Source organism: Bos grunniens, chromosome 12 (assembly GCF_055505025.1).
Source record: "Bos grunniens cultivar Pamir isolate PY7600 chromosome 12, Bosgru_T2T1.0, whole genome shotgun sequence".
NCBI classification, from domain to species: domain Eukaryota; kingdom Metazoa; phylum Chordata; class Mammalia; order Artiodactyla; family Bovidae; genus Bos; species Bos grunniens.
This window is the reverse complement of record NC_141176.1, coordinates 27,861,591-27,881,204: the sequence shown is the minus strand read 5'-3', so window position 1 is coordinate 27,881,204 and position 19,614 is coordinate 27,861,591. Positions and strand designations below refer to the sequence as shown.

General features: G+C 36.0%; 1 protein-coding gene across 3 annotated transcripts in view; it reads right to left on the bottom strand.

The window, feature by feature from the left end:
• Nucleotides 1–19,614, bottom strand: part of STARD13 (StAR related lipid transfer domain containing 13) — a 492,092-nt gene that overhangs the window by 363,640 nt on the left and 108,838 nt on the right. For all 3 annotated transcript variants that reach the window (XM_086329392.1, XM_086329395.1, XM_086329394.1), the window contains exon 3: nt 1,983–2,118. In XM_086329392.1, coding sequence (XP_086185518.1) covers nt 1,983–2,012 — 30 coding nt within the window. In that variant the 5' untranslated portion in view covers nt 2,013–2,118. The remainder of the gene's footprint in view (nt 1–1,982; nt 2,119–19,614) is intronic.

Genomic DNA, 19,614 nt, shown 5'->3' with positions numbered 1-19,614 from the left:
TTGCATGTCTCTTTCTTGGGGATGGTCTTGATCTCTGTCTCCTGTACAAAATCACAAACCTCTGTCCATAATTCATCAGGCACTCTGTCTATTAGATCTAATCCCATAAATCTATTTCTCACTTCCACTGTATAACTATAAGGGATTTGATTTAGGTCATATCTGAATGGTCTAGTGGTTTTCCCCACTTTCTTAAATTTAATCTGAATTTGGCAATAAGGAGTTCATGATCTGAGCCACAGTCAGCTCCTGGTCTTGTTTTTACTGACTGTATAGAGTTTCTCCATTTTTGGCTGCAAAGAATATAATCAATCTGATTTTGGTGTGACCATCTGGTGATGTCCATGTGTAGAGTCTTCTCTTGTGTTTTTGGAAAAGGGTGTTTGCTATGACCAGTGTGTTCTCTTGGCAAAACTCTGTTAGCCTTTGCCCTGCTTCATTCTGTACTCCAAGGCCAAATTTGCCTGTTACTCCAGGTGGTCTTGACTTCCTACTTTTGCATTCCAGTCCCCTATAATGAAAAGGACATATTTTTTGGGTGTTAGTTCTAAAAGGTCTTGTAGGTCTTCATAGAACCATTCAACTCCAGCTTCTTCAGCATTATGGGTTGGGGCATAGACTTGGATTACTGTGATATTGAATGGCTTGCTTTGGAAATGAACAGAGATCATTTTGTCATTTTTGAGATTGCATCCAAGTACTGAGTTTCAGACTCTTTTGTTGACCATGATGGCTACTACATTTCTTCTAAGGGAGTCCTGCCCACAGTAGAAGATATAATGGTCATCTGAGTTAAATTCACTCATCTAGTCCATTTTAGTTTGCTGATTCCTAGAATGTCGACGTTCACTCTTGCCATCTCCTGTTTGACCATTTCCAATTTGCCTTGATTCATGGACCTAACATTCCAGGTTCCTATGCAATATTGGTCTTTACAGCATTGGACCTTGCTTCTATCACCAGTCAGACCCACAAATGGGTATTGTTTTCTCTTTGGCTCCATCCCTTCCTTCTTTCTGAAGTTTTATCTCCAGTGATCTCCAGTAGCATATTGGGCACCTACTGTCCTGGGGAGTTCATCTCTCAGTGTCCTATCTAACCCTGACCAGACTTTGGTAATTAATCTCTTAAATTATCTCTTTTGTGATAATTTAAAAATTTCTGTTGCTTCCTGTCAGACACATATTTTCCCTTATGTTTACTTGCAAAATTATTGTTACTCTTTTACTTTGTAAACAACCAGTGAATCATAAAATCCAAAACCATAAACAACCCTATAAACTCTTACATGTTATCCCTAATATCCCTCTATATCCCAATACTGTTCAGAATTTTATGAAGATCTACTTTTGGATTCAAATATAAAATGTGAAAAAAGTTTAGAAATTTAAGTTATAAAGATTAAAAACTGTAAAATATTTATAAAAAAGGCTAGTCAATTTTTTATTTATTAAAAATATACCAAACACAACAGCAAAAACAAATTCCTGGGAATTATTTAGCTTGGTAGAGCAAAGACAATTATTTAAATAAAGTGAACTTAGTGTTCATAAGTGATGTTTTACAGATATATTCCCCAATCTGATGCCTCTTTGCTGGAATGCTCATCATAGAGACGTGTACTATCTTATTAGGGAAAAGCTTTATAATAGTAATTCAAGGAAATCTTCAACTGCATCAGGAATTTTCATTAATAATTAAGAAATTAATTGAAGTGTATACAATCCCCTGCTATAACTCTACATATCACAATGGACTACCGATTTTATCTTAAAATCACAGAATGCATTTTTTTGCAATTTTATAAATATTAACTATATATGTTTTTCATTACAAATCATGTTACAATAAAAAGAAAGTCAACCTTTATGTTTAACTTAAAACACAAAAAGTAACAGAGAATGTTCAAGTATGGCACTCTCTTCACTGCATGAGTGGGGCACTGCACTACACCCGGAATATTCTGTAAGAAAGCTACTCACTTGAGTTTTTGGCCGAGCTCCCGTTGACATTTGGTTTGGCACACCATCAAGATTCTGAATGTTTCCAGTTTTATTTCCACAAATTCCCTCCTTCTGATGATTTTTCTAAAAGATTAGTCTTCAGGTTTATAGAATTCTGTAGAAAACATTTTTAAACAAGTTTTACACACATGAAGAATTATTCTTAGGAATAATTCAAGTGAATTATTTAATAAAAACACATTTTTAAAAAACCAGGATTGTTTTGAAACCTAACATAAAATGTGAGAATATTCCTAAATAGTAATTATTTTTCCAGAGATATTTATACTTAGGCTCAGTAAGATCAACCCTGGTAAAGCCTGTGAACTTGTAAATATAAGTTTATAAGTAAATATAAGTTTAAACTACCAAGGTAATACATAGTACTATATTGCCATGTATTTTAAAACTTTTTAAAAAACAAAACCAAAAGTTTGTTAAAAACTTGAAATAAGAGGTGGCTCATTTAGAGCCACAGTATTCTTTTAAGCTTTAAGATCTCAATTTATATATTTTGTACTGAAAGTGAAAGTGTTAGTCACTCAGTCGTGTCTGACTGTTTGTGAGCCAATGGACTATGTAGCCCATTAGGCTCCTCTGTCCATGGAATTCTCCAGGCAAGAATACTGAAGTGGGTTGCCATTTCCTTCTCCAGGGATTGAACCTGGGTGTCCTGAATTGTAGACAGACTCTTTACTGACTGAACCACTAGGGAAGACTTATATTTTGTAACAGCAGGGAACAAATTATAAAATTTTATTTTCAAAGGTTAGGTGTAGAAGTAAAACGAGTGAAGTAAAGTTGTCAGCATAAAGAGAATCCTAAACTTTTCAAATACAGAATGAGTTTCTTTTCCAAAATGTTAGATTAATTCTTATTGGTGTCAAGTTTTCCTTCACTAATTCTTTCCATCACCTGGAAGTCTGCCACATCTCTGTGTCCACTTGCCTTATGTAAGTTACCTAGAAGCCTCTACTGCAGTGTCCTGTCCTGGTTTATTGCTTCTGGAAAAAGGACCAATGTTTTCAGAAGAAGAAAAGGTTGGAAATGTGAATTTTTCACTTAACTAAAAGTTTAGTCACTGCTCATCAGGTTGTTCTTCAGGGTGGAAAATAATGTATCTAGAATACACTGGCTTATGTGTAAATATAGCACTGTCAAATACTGACTATATAAACTTTGACTTAATTTCCTCAAATCTAAATTTAATCACCTATAAAAGAATACCTTCTGACTTCTAGTGAACACTTCTTTGTGCCCGGCATATTTGGCCAATGGAATGTGAGTACAAAGGAACATGCCAAGTCTGAGCAGAATCTTTAAATATTCTGCATGGAAATTATAGTTTTCTTACTCTTGATGCTTATAGAAATTCTACAGTGGGGAAAAGAAATACAGTGATGAGAATAATAATGATATGCTGTGCTAGTAATAATATGGTTTACATATTTACATTTTGGGAAGAATTCCCCATTTGATATTTTGAACAGAAATTTACTAACTCAAAACTGTCTAAGAAGAGTTTAAAGGACATAGAAGAGTGTATACACATTATACCCTTGAGAAAAGACCATGAAAGATCTAATGGGATCTTGTCTTAATTCACATGCACAGTGATTTTAAAAGGTATGAAAGTTATTAAATTAGGGGAAAAACACTGACAAATTAGAACACATTGGACAGGCAGTCAGGGGTGCTGGCAATACAGTGAGTTGACCAATGAGTTGGCCAATAAGAACTACAGTCTTCTATTGATAATGTCTATTTCTGCTGGCAGGTGTGGACAGTTTGACCTAGTACCTAGAGGAATAACCACTGGGGGTTAATTTATAAAATGAGGATGATGCTGGCTCCTGTTTCAATAGGGTGCTACATGCAAATGAAAGCCCCTTCAGTACTGTTATGGTGGCTGTTGTAACACAGCCTCTTTTTCTTTGAGAAGTTAGGGACTGCATTTTATTCAGGAAAATCTAACATCTGATGACAGAATATTAAGCACAACAGCCTGTGTATGATACTTTCATATGGACTACCTCATTTTTTTTCTTCTTAGTAATTCTGTGAGGTAGGCCCTTGTTGGTTGAATTTTATAAAAATAATTCCTAAAGAGAACAAGTTGCTTGATTAGGATCACACAGCAACTGAGAGTGCTAAGATCTCTTGATTTCTTCTCAGTGACTTCTTTCTTCCTCCATATTTCTCTTTGTATCTTGGCCCAGTCTCACTTCCACAACCTCTCCAGTCTAAATCTCAGCAAAGGTCTGTTCTATCACTGTCTTCGGTCAGCTAGATAATGGGTTTGGGCTCCTGTTAGCCCTACTGAAGACAGATACCTATGAAGACAAGGAAATGGGGTTCTAACTGTAGGAAGGAATTAACCACTAAAACCCAGCTGTTTTGCAGGGTTCCTATGGCCCAGACATGGCCACTTACAGCACTTATTGAAAGTATGCTAGCCACTTTATAATTTTGAAGCTTGTTATAAATAAGATTCTTTCATAAAATTACATTTTCTTAGTCCTGTTTCTTGTATATAGTAATTCAGTTGATTTTTTAACCTGATGATGTTTCCATAAATATTTGTAAGCCTTCTGATCAGTTTTATATATTTTGGGGGGATTGTCTTTGTACTCTGACACAGGGGACAAATAGTAATTCTGTTTCTTTACCATTCCTCATATTTTCCTTTCTTTTATTTTCCTTATAAATAAGCTAGGCCTCCAGTCAGGGGTGGAAAGAGAAGACATTCTGCCTGATTCTATTTCTGATTTTAAGGAGAGTGCTTCCAATATGTCATCATTTAACCATGATACTGACTGTACTGGGTTTTATTTTTCTAAATCATGCAGTTTTTCTTTTTATAAAAAATTTTTATATGAAAGGATGCTGAATTTTACTGAATGCATTTTCTCCATGTATTAAGATGATCAAATTTTTCTTCTTTAATCTCTTAATTTATAAATTACATTAATCTTACCATGTTAAACCAACCATGCACTTCTGTATTATATTATCAAAGTACCCTTCTAGTTTTTAAGATTATTTATCATAATGAAGGTTGGAATTTGTCAAATGCCCTTTTGATAACTAGTCTTATCGATGAGCCATAGTAATAGATTCATAATTATTAAACTATCCTTATATTCTTGAGACCAACTGTACATGGTTGTGGGAAGCAGTTCCTTTTAATTTTTTTGATTTTCACTTTGGGAAGAATTTCTTTGGTCTTTTTGAACCCATATTCATTTTTTTGTCCTATTTTGTGTCAAGAAAACACTGGTTTCATAAAATACATATGCAAGTTGTGCATCTTTGTAAATAAGATATAGAAAATTTATATTGCATGAAAATTATCCATTTTTTGAAAATCTCAAAGAACCCATAGACAAAACTGTTTGACCCTTAGAGGTGGTTTGATAACTTTAAAGATTTCTCCTATTGGTTTATGGTCTATTTTGATAAGTAACTACTGAGTGAATTTTGACAAAAAATGTTATTATATTGTCTATTACATGAAGTTTTTCAAATTTATTAGCAGACCTATGTAGACTCTTGCACTTTGAAAATCATACTGTATTTGATATTATAGCCCTCTTGTTTCTGTTCTATTTATATTGTCTAGATGAAAGAGCCTAGAATTTAGGTTAAACAGACTCAAGGTAGATAAGCCAACTCACTTGTTAAATATCAGCTTAATCACCACTGCCTCTGGGAAGCCCTTCATCACTCCTGGCAGATATTTCTGTGAACTCCTATATTTCCCTAGCAAAACATTTGCCTTGCATAATTATTGTAATTTGTTTAATGAGCAGCTTCTATGTTAAACTGTGAGCTCTAGGAGGGTAAAGAGGAGGTCTGATTAATTTCCCACCAAATACCTAGCACACTGTTTGAATCAGAATGAGTATTCAATAAATCTTTGTTGAATGAACAATACTTTTTCCCATGTCCTTCTCTGCTTGTCTATTCATAAAATCATAGTTATAATGGGTTTTTATTGCTACCATGCCAAGAGAGGAGAAGAGTGATTAAAACTGTGAGCTCTGGAGCTAGAGTAATGGGTTCAAAGTCAGGCTGTGCCACTCACTAGCTGTGGGACTATAAATAAATATTTCTTCTTTGTATTTCTGTTGCCTCAACTGTAAAACCATAAATAAATAATTTTGCACTCACTAGATTGTAGGGAGTTTATATGTGTGAAACACTTGAAAGTGTGTCTGGTACATAGCAAGTTGTGAATTAATGTTAGCTATTGTTATGTTAGTACATCACAGGTAAATGAATGGATAAAAGAATAAAACTGCAAAAACAGAGAAAATACGATATGTGCTCTGCCTCTGGGCTGTTCTGAGGATCAAGTGATGTGAGTTTTAAATAATGACAAGCATTTGAGGTGTTTTATTAACATCATTACAAATGGGAAGCCCTAGTGGCTAGAGGAACATAACTGTTTTCTTTGGAAAAAATGGATAAAGGCAAAGAAATACTTAATTAGGTTTTGTTCCTTACTGGAATTTATTTTTATCCTCTACTACAATACTTTAAATACATAGTTTTAACAGTTTAATTTAATATTTTTGTAACTACAACATAACCAAACAAGAATTTTTCCTGAGACTTAGCTTTTTGAGAAATAATATCTGACTCTGAAATATTTTTTTCCTGGATCTTTATCCATTACTTACCTTTTATAGTTCACATTTTATTTAAACAATGTCTCTTTGTTTTTCCTACTTCAACAAGAAAACTTTTAAATGCTATCCTTGTAGTATTTTCAAAGTTTCCTATGTATAGGTATTAGCCCTAGAATATTAAACCTCATTGATGTAATAATCATTGAATTTTTTCTGCTACATACAACCAAGCCATGACACAGGATTGCAAAAAAAAAAAAAACCCAAATAATAAAATTATCTTCCTAATCTTTGTTTGAATTTCATATAAAGAAAGTTTAGGAAAAAATTCCTAAGATAAGACATTTACGCTTATGCAAATATAGCAAGGAATGAGGTGGTTCACTGCTGTTGATTGTCCAAACTGGTGTAGCATGCCATCCTTTAATTTCTTTATTTGCAAAGAAGACTCTCACTAGCTAACTGACTTAGAGATTGAAGATAATTAATTTGATCTTTTTTGGAGGAAAGCACAATGTTTATAAAGAAACATCCATTTTAAAAACAACTAAAATATTTTATAACACTTAAACTATTAATATCTAATTGCAACAGCATGTATAAATCATGTAACATGAATTTTGATCCCAAATATAAATGGTCAAAGCTATGCATAGACTGAAAGTTGCCCTTGCCATTTATTTTTCAAGTAATAGATTAGTTCTGTATCTCAAAAAAGCTTATGTAATTAACTTTCAAGGAACACTAAGAATACAAAGAAGAAATGTAAGCACATGTGAAAATTTTCCCAACCTATGTAATTTGTATTAAATTTATTTTTGACAATTTTTGTAATCTGTTCTTCCCGTAACTGAGACTAATTAACTTATCCTGCTAAATGACCAAGAAAGACATTTGATTCCAGATCTATCTGAGAAATGAGAGACCTTCATTTTTCATATTCCTAAAGCTGGATACAAAGAGTCCCTTTCTCCATCAGAATAATGATAACTACCATTTATTTAGTGCTTGTATTCAGTGTAGTGAAAGCAGGCTGCTGGCTAAATTCAGGTCCTGATTTCTGTGCTTACTTTGGTGACTTGAGCAAGTTACTTAAATTCTCTATGCCTCTGCTGTCTCATTGGATTAAAATGGGAATATTAATAAGATCTACTCATAAAGTTTTATTTATTACTTCCCATTTAATTTTTGGCCCATATTTTACCCAGAATATTGTCACAGCTTCAAGATGCCGGAGTTTTAACTGCATTGTATTCTCTGTGAGAGCTATGACTATACCCTTTCTGATCAATCACCACAATACATCAGCAACATGAACAGACTAAGAAGAAAGCGCCATACTAGTTGAAGAACTAATACGTCTCTTTTAAATCCTGTGATATGATCCATTAAAGATGGATAAAAGTGACAGAATAAAACATGAGATGTGTGAACACAGAAGACTCACATGATGCACAGTTCTACTTAACATAGTGATGTGTAAGACAAGCGTTTGTAGTCTCATGGCCTTTTGTTTGTTTTTTCACTTGTACATAGTTGATTAGGTAACTGCATCTTTTCCCTGCACCCAAAGGCTTTCTTAGGTAAAGTATCTTTGGAGCTAATCAATTTCCGGTCTCTTCTCATTCATTCACTCATATGCCAAGCACTGTCCAAGTGCAGTGAAAACAAAATAAACACAACATATTTCCTTTAAGAGCTCTAGTCTATAGAGAAAATGTCACGTAGACAGATAATATTACAGGCAGGGATTTAAGACAAAGTATCATATAAAATGATATGAGAACACAGACAAAAGAGTAAATAATTCTGCCTGGGGAAAAGGAAGAGTTCATAGAGGAAATAACCTTTAACTGAGTTTTGAAGGAATAATACTAGTATTTCAGAGAGAGGGAATCCCAAGGGCATGAAAACACAAAAAGAATACAGCATACTCAAACAATAGTAAGGATTTTTATCTGATTCCATCTATTGATGCCTAGGGGATATGGAAGCAAATGATGTATGAAAATGAAATGTGGTCCTCAGATAAAATGCTACATATTAAGGAATTTGACTTTTGTCTGTAGGTAACAGGAATCTTGTGGATTTTTGTTTTTGTATTATATTTTACAAGACTTATACTAAGAAATATAAGGAGATTATATAAATATCAAAAGATTTTAAACATGCATTATAGACATCAGTATCTCAACATTTCTCGTTGGAGTTTAACTCTCCCTTGCCGCTCTGCTCCCTCCTCTCTGTGGTCAGTTTTTCAAAATAATATTTTTATTGTAAAGGAAAGTACAAATATAGAAAAGTACACAAAACAGATGCATAGCTTAATGAATTACTCAAAGGTGAACAATCTAACCACCATTGGGTCAAGAAGTAAAAGTGTCCCTGAACTTCCTCTCCACAATGCAAAACACCTCTAAATACTCCACACCAACTGCAAGCCCATTCTTCCTTCTGTAAGGAATCATTATTTGTTTACATTAATTATTTCCTTGCATTTTTCAGTTTCAGCAGTCAAATATGTACCCTATAATGCTAGTCTTGCTCCTTTATATATTTTTTGGTATGTTTTTTAAGCCTTGTTTAATCCAAAACTTATTTTTGCTACAAGTTATCTATTGAAAAACCTAAGAGTTTTTCTACATAGTTTTCCAGTCTCAATTTTACAAACTGTATGTCTTTCTGGTCATGTGATTACCCGAAGATGATTCTCTAGTAGATTTCTTTAGAAAGGGATAATGAGCCCCTGTGCCGTTTTTACAAGTCAGTTTTGCTAGATACAAAATGCTTGATTCACTTTTTTTTCCCTTGAGAGTATTAATAAGATAAACTTATTTTCTATGAGCATAAAGTGTTGCTCTTGAAGTCTGATAATTATCTAATTGAAATGTCTTGTAAATCATGTGTTCTTTTCTTCTTTCTAGATAGTCAAATATTTTATTTTTCTTTAAACCCAGTACACTACAATATCTTGGTGTTAGTCATTGTGGATCAATATTCTTAAGTATATAATGAGTAACTTCAAATCCTTATTTTAGAAAAAATTTCCTGAATTATAATTTTCAGCATTTCTTCTGGTTCCTTCAGTTTTCTTCTTTGATATCTTGCTCTTTTTCTCAGTCCCTTTTTAAAAGTTACCCAAAGTCCTTTAAAAATTACCCAAATTGGCTTAGCCAGTAAAGGACCTGCCTGTAATGCAGAAGACACACTGCTGCTGCTGCTGCCGCATCGCTTTAGTCGTGTCCGACTCTGTGCGACCCCAGAGACGGCAGCCAACCAGGCTCCCTGTCCCTGGGATTCTCCAGGAAAGAACACTGGAGTGGGTTGTCATTTCCTTCTCCAATGCATGAAAGTGAAAAGTGATAGTGAAGTCGCTCAGTTGTGTCCGACTCCTAGCGACCCCATGGACTGCAGCCTACCAGGCTCCTCCGTCCATGGGATTTTCTAGGCAAAAGTACTGGAGTGGGGTGCCATTGCTTTCTCTGAGAAGACACACAGGGGACATCTATTTGATCCCTGGGTTGGTAAGATCCCTTGGAGAAGGAAATGGCAACCCACTCCAGTATTCTTGCCTGGGAAATCCCAAGGACAGAAGAGTCTGGCAGGCTACAGTCTATGGGGTTGCAAAAGAGTCAGACATGACTTAGCAACTAAGCATAACAAAAGTCATAAAAAAACGTTTTAAAAGTTTTAAAACTTTGACTTTTACTCTTGAGCACTCTTAATACACCTGCAGTTGAGTTGTGTGTATAGTGAGATGTGTGTACAAATTCTTTACCTGAAAACACAGGGTAAAAGTTTGTTTTTGGGGGGTTACCAAAAAAAGCTGTGCTTCTGAGAAATCATTTATTTGTATCTCATGAAATTATAAATTAATTTGATTTATATATGGTGTCTGACTCAGACCTGAGAAATATAAAAGTATAGCAGTGGCCACATCAGCTTAAGGCAGCAGAGCAGACAGAAAGAGCCATGTTAGGAGCTCTTTTACACAAAAGCAGGCCAAGAAAAGACAAGTGGTCTTACTAACCATACGAACATTGACCGGAGAGATAAGCCAAAATATCTTTTGGAAGTGGAAGTGTTAGTCACTTAGTCATGTCTGACTTTTTGCAACCCCATGGACTGTAGCCTTCCAGGCTCCTCTGTCCATGGGGATTCTCCAGGCAAGAATACTGGAGTGGGTTGCCATGCCCTCTTCCAGGGGATCTTCCCAACCCAGAGATTGAACCCAGGTGTCCCGCATTACAGGTGGATTGTTTATCATCTGAGTCACCAGGGAAGTTGGAGAAGGCAATGGCAACCCACTCCAGTACTCTTGCATGGAAAATCCCATGGATAGGGGAGCCTGGTGGGCTGCAGTCCATGGGGTCGCAGAGTTGGACACAACTGAGTGACTTCATTCACTTCACTCACTTCATACTTTATCACTGGAGAAGGAAATGGGGTCGCAGAGAGTCAAACACGACTGAAGCGACTGAGCATGCACGCACACGCACACACCAGGGAAGCCAATGTCTTTTAAAAGAGATTCAATGCAATCCCTATCAAGCTACCAACTGTATTTTTCACAGAGCTAGAACAAATAATTTCACAATTTGTATGGAAATACAAAAAACCTCGAATAGCCAAAGCAATCTTGAGAAAGAAGAATGGAACTGGAGGAATCAACCTGCCTGACTTCAGGCTCTACTACAAAGCCACAGTCATCAAGACAGTATGGTACTGGCACAAAGACAGAAATGTAGATCGATGAAACAAAATAGAAAGCCCAGAGATAAATCCATGCACCTATGGACACCTTATCTTTGACAAAGGAGGCAAGAATATATAATGGATTAAAGACAATCTCTTTAACAAGTGGTGCTGGGGAAACTGGTCAACCACTTGTAAAAGAATGAAACTAGAACACTTTCTAACACCATACACAAAAATAAACTCAAAATGGATTAAAGATCTAAACGTAAGACCAGAAACTATAAAACTCCTAGAGGAGAACATAGGCAAAACACTCTCCGATATAAATCACAGCAGGATCCTCTATGACCCACCTCCCAGAATATTGGAAATAAAAGCAAAAATAAACAAATGGGACCTAATTAAAATTAAAAACTTCTGCATAACAAAGGAAACTATAAGCAAGGTGAAAAGACAGCCTTCAGAATGGGAGAAAATAATAGCAAATGAAGCAACTGACAAACAACTAATCTCAAAAATACACAAGCAACTCCTGCAGCTCAATTCCAGAAAAATTAACAACCCAATCAAAAAATGGGTCAAAGAACTAAATAGACACTTCTCCAAAGAAGACATACAGATGGCTAACAAACACATGAAAAGATGCTCAACATCACTCATTTTCAGAGAAATGCAAATCAAAACCACAATGAGGTACCATTTCACGCCAGTCAGAATGGCTGCCATTCAGAAGTCTACAAGCAATAAATGCTGGAGAGGGTGTGAAGAAAAGGGAACCCTCTTACACTGTTGGTGGGAATGCAAACTAGTACAGCCACTATGGAGAACAGTGTGAAGATTCCTTTAAAAACTGGAAATAGAACTGCCTTATCACCCAGCAATCCCACTGCTGGGCATACACACCAAGGAAACCAGAATTGAAAGAGACACATGTACCCCAATGTTCATCGCAGCACTGTTTATAATAGCCAGGACATGGAAGCAACCTAGATGTCCATCAGCTGATGAATGGATAAGAAAGCTGTGGTACATATACACAATGGAGTATTACTCAGCCATTAAAAAGAATACATTTGAATCAGTTCTAATGAGGTGGATGAAACTGGAGCCTATTATACAGAGTGAAGTAAGCCAGAAAGAAAAACACCAATACAGTATACTAATGCATATATATGGAATTTAGAAAGATGGTAATGATAACCCTGTATGTGAGACAGCAAAAGAGACACAGATGTACAGAACAGTCTTTTGGACTCTGTGGGAGAGGGAGAGGGTGGGATGATTTGGGAGAATGGCATTGAAACATGTATAATATCATATAAGAAATGAATCACCAGTCCAGGTTCGATGCATGATACAGGATGCTTGGGGCTGGTGCACTGGGATGACCCAGAGGGATGGTATGGGGAGGGAGGTGGGAGGGGGGTTCAGGATGGGGAACACATGTACACCCGTGGCGGATTCATGTTGATGTATGGCAAAGCCAATACAATATTGTAAAGTAATTAGCTTCCAATTAAAATAAATAAATTTACATTAAAAAATAAAAATAAAAGAGACTAACTTACCCAAGAGATACACCTGAAGGAGAAAGCCACTTGAAAAGGCACTGGGGTTTCAACAGAAAGGATCTTGGTGGGGTGAAATCTGATGTCTACGACTAAGTGTTGGTTGAAGTCCTCAGTGGTCACTCAGGAAAAAGGACAATATTTGAATACTGTAGTTGGAAATTCCAGGCAGAAGAATCTAAAGAGCCTTCTTTAAATATCAGAGTCCCCAGACTGTCAGTTCCAGATTGTCACAACAGTGGCCATGTAAACCTGAGTCTTTTTCTCCAATCCTTTTAACAGTGGTCCATCCCTGGAGGATCAGACCCCAGAGCTTGCACACTGCGTGAGGAAGCAGTGAAATGAGAAAGAAACAAAGGAGAACCCAAACACTGCAAGTCTCTCAGCCTGAAACACTCTCAACACTGAGGATAAGCTTCAAATAAGGTAAGACTATGCAGTTGTGAGATTACGCATGGCCTGGAGATTCAGAATAATTAAGTGACACTTCTTGTGTCAAAAGGTGACCAAAGGATGTTTTTGTTTTTAATAATGATTGGAAAATCTATGAGACCCACCATGGAAATCATTTAAAAGGTGAAGAACTAGTCCATTCTATAGAGTTGAAGGTAGACAGAAAGAAAAAATAAAGCTTTCTTTTCACCTTATAAAGTTATTTCTGTTCAGGAAAAGATTACATTTGGTAAAAAAACAAATTAGTTTATGCTGACATAGATTGAAAAAGGTCAGGAATAACAAGATTAGGTCAATGTTAGCTTAAAACCATGGTCCTTGTTTACAATTGGAAAGTTTGATGTCAATCAAAGCTTCAAACTCCTGAGTAAACTTGACCTGTTCCATGGAGAACCCATCCTGATCTGACCATAAGGACTATTAGAGATGGTGTGTAGACAACTCTTGGCACATACTAAGCCCTTAACAAATGATGGCTCTTCTTATTCTGCCCTTCTTTGCTATACAGTTGAGACACACCACCTCACACTTGATCATAAGGTGTTTCCCATTGGGTGAGTGTCTTTTTTTTTCTCCAACTGATATCAAAATTATTAGAATACTGGTTAGAACTTTGAATCTAGAATTTTTCAACAATAATTGATGACTGATCAATAAGTAGATATAAGAGTTAGGACATCACAACAGAAATGTTTTGGGGTAGGCCAGGCAAACCAATAAGCAGCCCTAAAATTGCAACCTTTTGTTAGTCAACTTTTCACTTTTTCTGTCTCAAATTTCTCATTATTAATCAAATGTCTCTTTATTTTATGCCTTGAAGTCTTCTATTATTAAACATCAGGACTTTAAAAATTATGTTATTTTGTGGTATCAGACTTTTGGAATAAGATTATCTTCTTTGGAATGGTACCCAAGTTCGGTGAGAGCCATATGAATTAACTGGATAACAATACTTCTGTCCATGTAAAGTTGCCTCGAAGCAATATACGAATATTCTGCACAAAGCATGGAAAGAGTTGGTGAAGAAGTAGAAAGTTATAACAGAAAAGAAGGGCGTTTTCTTTTTAGATTTAAATGTAATTCTACATGTAGACTTTTGAATTCAATGTTTTTAAAAGGTCTCTTGCTCTTCAATTACTTTAGTTATGTAACCTTTGTTTTAAAGATGCTTACAACTGGAAGTTTTATTTTTTTTCATACCCATATTTTGTGATCGTGTACAATGTTATATAGGAGAAAAAGAATATGGGGATCTTCCTGACCCAGGGATCAAACCTACATCTCTTAGTCTCCTGCCATAGCAGGCAGATTCTTTACCACTGTGCCACCTGGGTATATTTTTTTTTCTAATATATTTCCTTTAGACACAGAATTCACTGCTGAAACACTGCTAAAAATGGTTACAGAACATTTACATGCTCTTTGGATATATTTTCCTTTTTAATCTAGTCACTAAGTGCCTACTACAAGCACCATGAGGGTAGGATTTGGATCTGTTTTAACATTACTTTATAAAAACAATCTTAAAAAAAAAATCTTGTTTCATTATTCCATAAGCTATGGCCTTCTGTTACGCAAACTATGCATTACATGTGAAACATTAACCCCAAAGACAGTAGGGAAAACTAAAATGAACTGTTTTCTTGATGAAAGAAGACATCATCCCTTTCTCATCTAGTAACTTTTTCAAATTCTGCACAGAATATAAGGAAAAGCAAAAATCAGTTTCCATTACTGTATATAAATCTGAATATGAGTAGCCAAAAGTTTTTTAACAAGTAAAAAAAAAATAACTGGAAATTTTAGCTCCAAGTATTCCTTTAAATGTTGATATTGGTGACCTAAAAGCAGTGTAGGTTAGATGATTAAGTATTTCATCATGATAAAAATTAAATATTGATGATTTAAAATAAGTCTGACTCCTTGCGGCCCCATGAACTGTAGCCTACCAGGCTCCTCCGTCCATGGGATTTTCCAAGCAAGAATACTGGAGTGGGTTGCTATTTCCTTCTCCAGGGGATCTTCCCAACCCAGGGATTGAACCTGGGTCTCCGCCATTGTAGGCAGATGCTTTACCATCTGAGCCACCAGGAAGTCTCAAAAAATAAGTTTAGGAAGTAAAATTTATTTTTGAACTGTAACAATTCCACATTAATACATCTATGTAAAAATAATTTGCATTTTAAGTTTTATAAGAGAAAATTTTAGGCAATAAATTAAGGATATAATTTTTTGAAAAATTTAAAGCTTCAAGAGGTAGATAAACTGAGAGCAAATGTCAATTATTTTGATTTTTTAAATAATTCAATTATATGGTAAAAGGATATGACAAAGGTGTTCTTCAAAGTGTGTGTGTTTGGGAGGTAGTTCTTAGAATATATCATGTTGTTTTGTACTAATGTCAACTTTATCTTGACTATATAAAGCTTATTCTTTTTCTCACCACAAAAACTGAGGTAAATACATTCTATCCCTCAACCCTCAATATGACTATTTGTGCTTTGGGGATAAAGGAAAATTTGAACCCTTATTTATGACTTATTATTTCTCTACAATAACCCTATTCAGGGAAATGAAGGGTACATTTGTTTTACTGATTCCATCTAAGCACATTATAAAAGGCAAGATGATGGCCAGAAGATCTATACTTAAATTATTGGAATGTAACAGGATTGAGAAATCCCTTATGGAACACATAGAGATCAGATCTGACACTCTACCTCGACCTGATTAGGATCTAGAATAAGAGTATTTAGTGATTTTTAAGACATTAATAGAGCAGGGTTATGGGAAAGCTAGTCTAGATTTGGCATTTCATTTTCTGTGTGCCTGTAAGTGAACTAAACATATGACTGTTCCAAAGGAAATACAAATAAGTTTACCGATTATAGAAAAGATACAATTTAAAAAAAGGAAACCACAGTGATACAATTAAATAACTGCAAATTCAAACATGGAAAACAAAATGGTGCAGTATGACAGAAATGGTCAATAAGATGATAAAATTGTATTGTCATTACTTCTTTGTACATTTTTAAGTAATTAAATTAGAAAATTTAATCTATGTGACTAATTTGGATAATTTTATGATCATAACTATGAGAATTAAAAAAAATCTGTTCCAAGCTACATTTGTTTATTCTACTATTAGGAAAATGAAAACAAACCACTAAATAATAAAGCAAATCAGCCTCAGAAAACAGAATATTCAATTTTGAAAGATATTTTCTTATGGGAGAATCTCCTACTGGGTACGAGGATGTTATGAAATTACTCAGTCCATTCTTACTGTACAGCCATAATGCTCCCTGGTAGGACAGGAATTAGGTACACATTAGGGATGGGTATGAGCAGATACGATAAATATTGAAGACAAGGCTCTGTATTCAAGCAGTTTACAATTGTCTGTCAAGGCTCTGTATTCAAGGAGCTTACAATTTCCCTCATAGTTCAGTTCTTAAAGAATGTGCTGCAATGCATGAGATCTGGGTTCAATTCCTGGATCAGGAAGATCCCCTGGAGAAGGAAATGGCAACCCACTCCAGTATTCTTGCCCAGAGAATCCCGCAGACAGAGAAGCCTGGCAGGCTATAAGTCCATGTGTTGCAAGAGTTGGGCACGACTTGTCGACTAAATCAGAGGTTAAAGCATCTGCCTGGAATTCGGGAGACCCGGGTTCGATCCCTGGGTAGGAAAGATCCCCTGGAGAAGGAAAATGGCAACCCACTCCAGTACTCTTGCCTGGAGAATCCCATGGAGGGAGGAGCCTGGTAGGCTACAGTCCATGGGGTCACAAAGAGTCGGACGCGACTGAGCGACTTCACTTTCACTTTAGCGACTAAATCACCACCACCACCACAACTGTCTGAACTAGAATCATTTAAAGAGCAGAGTTAAAAGGGAAAAGCTGGAAGATAGTTCTTTTAATGAACATTCAACTACAAAATAAACTAGTTTTCCTCTTTAAAGTAAGTCCTCCACCAGCATGCTGAACAGAACTTCACTCCATTGTTTGATAACAGCCTATTCTCTAATCTCTGGATGAATCAAGCTAATTATTAGTACATTAGAGCAGAATTCAAGTTCTATTTTATGACACTGCTTCAGTTCAGTTCAGTCACTCAGTCGTGTCCGACTCTTTGAGACCCCATGAATCGCAGCACGCCAGGCCTCCCTGTCCATCACCAACTCCCAGAGTCCACCCAAACCCATGTCCATTGTGTCAATGATGCCATCTAACCATCTCATCCTCTGTAGTCCCCTTCTCCTCATGCTCTCAATCTTTCCCAGCATTAGGGTCTTTTCAAATGAATCAGCTCTTCATATCAGGTAGCCAAAATATTGGAGTTTCAGCGTCAACATCAGTCCCTCCAATGAACACCCAGGACCGATCTCCTTTAGGATGCAATGGTTATATCTCCTTGCAGTCCAAGGGACTCTCAAGAGTCTTCTCCAACACCACAGTTCAAAAGCATCAATTCTTTGGCGCTCAGCTTTCTTCATAGTCCAACTCTCACATCCATACATGACTACTGGAAAAACCATAGCTTTGACTAGACGGACCTTTGTTGGCAAAGTAATGTCTCTGCTTTTGAATATGTGGTCTAGGTTGGTCATAATTTTCCTTCCAAGGAGCAAGCGTCTTTTAATTTCATGACTGCACTCACCATCTGCAGTGATTTTGGAGCCCAGAAAAATAAAGTCAGCCACTGTTTCCACTGTTTACCCATCTATTTGTCATGAAGTGATGGGACCAGATGCCATATTCTTAGTTTTCTGAATGTTGAGCTTTAAGCCAACTTTTTCACTCTCCTCTTTCACTTTCATCAAGAGGCTCTTCACTTTCTGCTCTAAGGGTGGTGTCATCTGCATATCTGAGGTTATTGATATTTCTCCCAGCAATCAGTACACTGGTCTATTGGTTTGTTAGTAACACAAGTCACTTGGAAGTCACTCATATTAGAGCTTCTTTAAACCAAATTTTACTCTAGGTTATTCTAATAAGTTTCATTCTAGGTAACAAACACTATTTCAGGATTTGTTAAATAGCAGCAAGAGAATGAAACAACAAAGTCTTGCATTTGAACACTAAGTAAAAGTAAAACCATTTCAAATGAACAGTTGGTCTTTCAATAATTGGAAAAGCTATACCTACACAGCTGGGAGGAAAGATATTCCACTATTTTTGCATCCCAGTGTACTGGTGCAGTGCTCAGTATTTAATAGAGGTTCAGTCAATGTTTACTGAATAAAATAAACTACGTGATGAGCAAAAATCTGCAAATATTGTGGATTCTTAAACATGGCTGCCAGACAGGGAAGTTATGGCTTACCACTTCCCCTTGAAGTTAAAATTACCTTTCTCCAGAAAAAAATTGTATAGGTAATAATAGAACCTATCATGTATCAGACATTACAAGCAGTATCAGCAGTATCATTTTTTTAAGCCCATCTTTTTTTTTTTTCTTTTTTTTTTTTACCCTGGAAAGCAGACATCTTCTTGGTTTTCAAATTAGGGAAACTGAAGCTTAGAAAACTTAACTTGCTCAATTTCACCCATGGAAGAAGTGGTACGATCTGGGTTAAAGTCTGGTCATTCTGGCCTTTCTATAGCACAAACTGGGGGGCAATGTATATAATTATTACTCGAAATTACAGTAAGAAATCAAATCCATTCTCTGTCAGGGAGCATATATATGTGTGTGTGTGTGTGTATTATTATCTATAAAAAATAACAGGATGCACTTCTTCCTGCCTGACTGTAACATGTACTTGTATTGTGAAAGCACCAATGGAGAGAGACTGAATTTACAGCTATAGCACAGTAACGTTTGGTTTGGCATGGAACAACAGACTGGTTCCAAATAGGAAAAGGAGTACGTCAAGGCTATATATTGTCACGCTGCTTATTTAACTTCTATGCAGAGTACATCATGAGAAATGCTGGACTGGAAGAAACACAAGCTGGAATCAAGATTGCCGGGAGAAATATCAATCACCTCAGATATGCAGATGACACCACCCTTATGGCAGAAAGTGAAGAGGAACTCAAAAGCCTCTTGATGAAGGTGAAAGTGGAGAGTGAAAAAGTTGGCTTAAAGCTTAACATTCAGAAAACGAAGATCATGGCATCCGGTCCCATCACTTCATGGGAAATAGATGGGGAAACAGTGGAAACAGTGCCAGACTTTATTTTTCTGGGCTCCAAAATCACTGCAGATGGTGACTGCAGCCAGGAAATTAAAAGACGCTTACTCC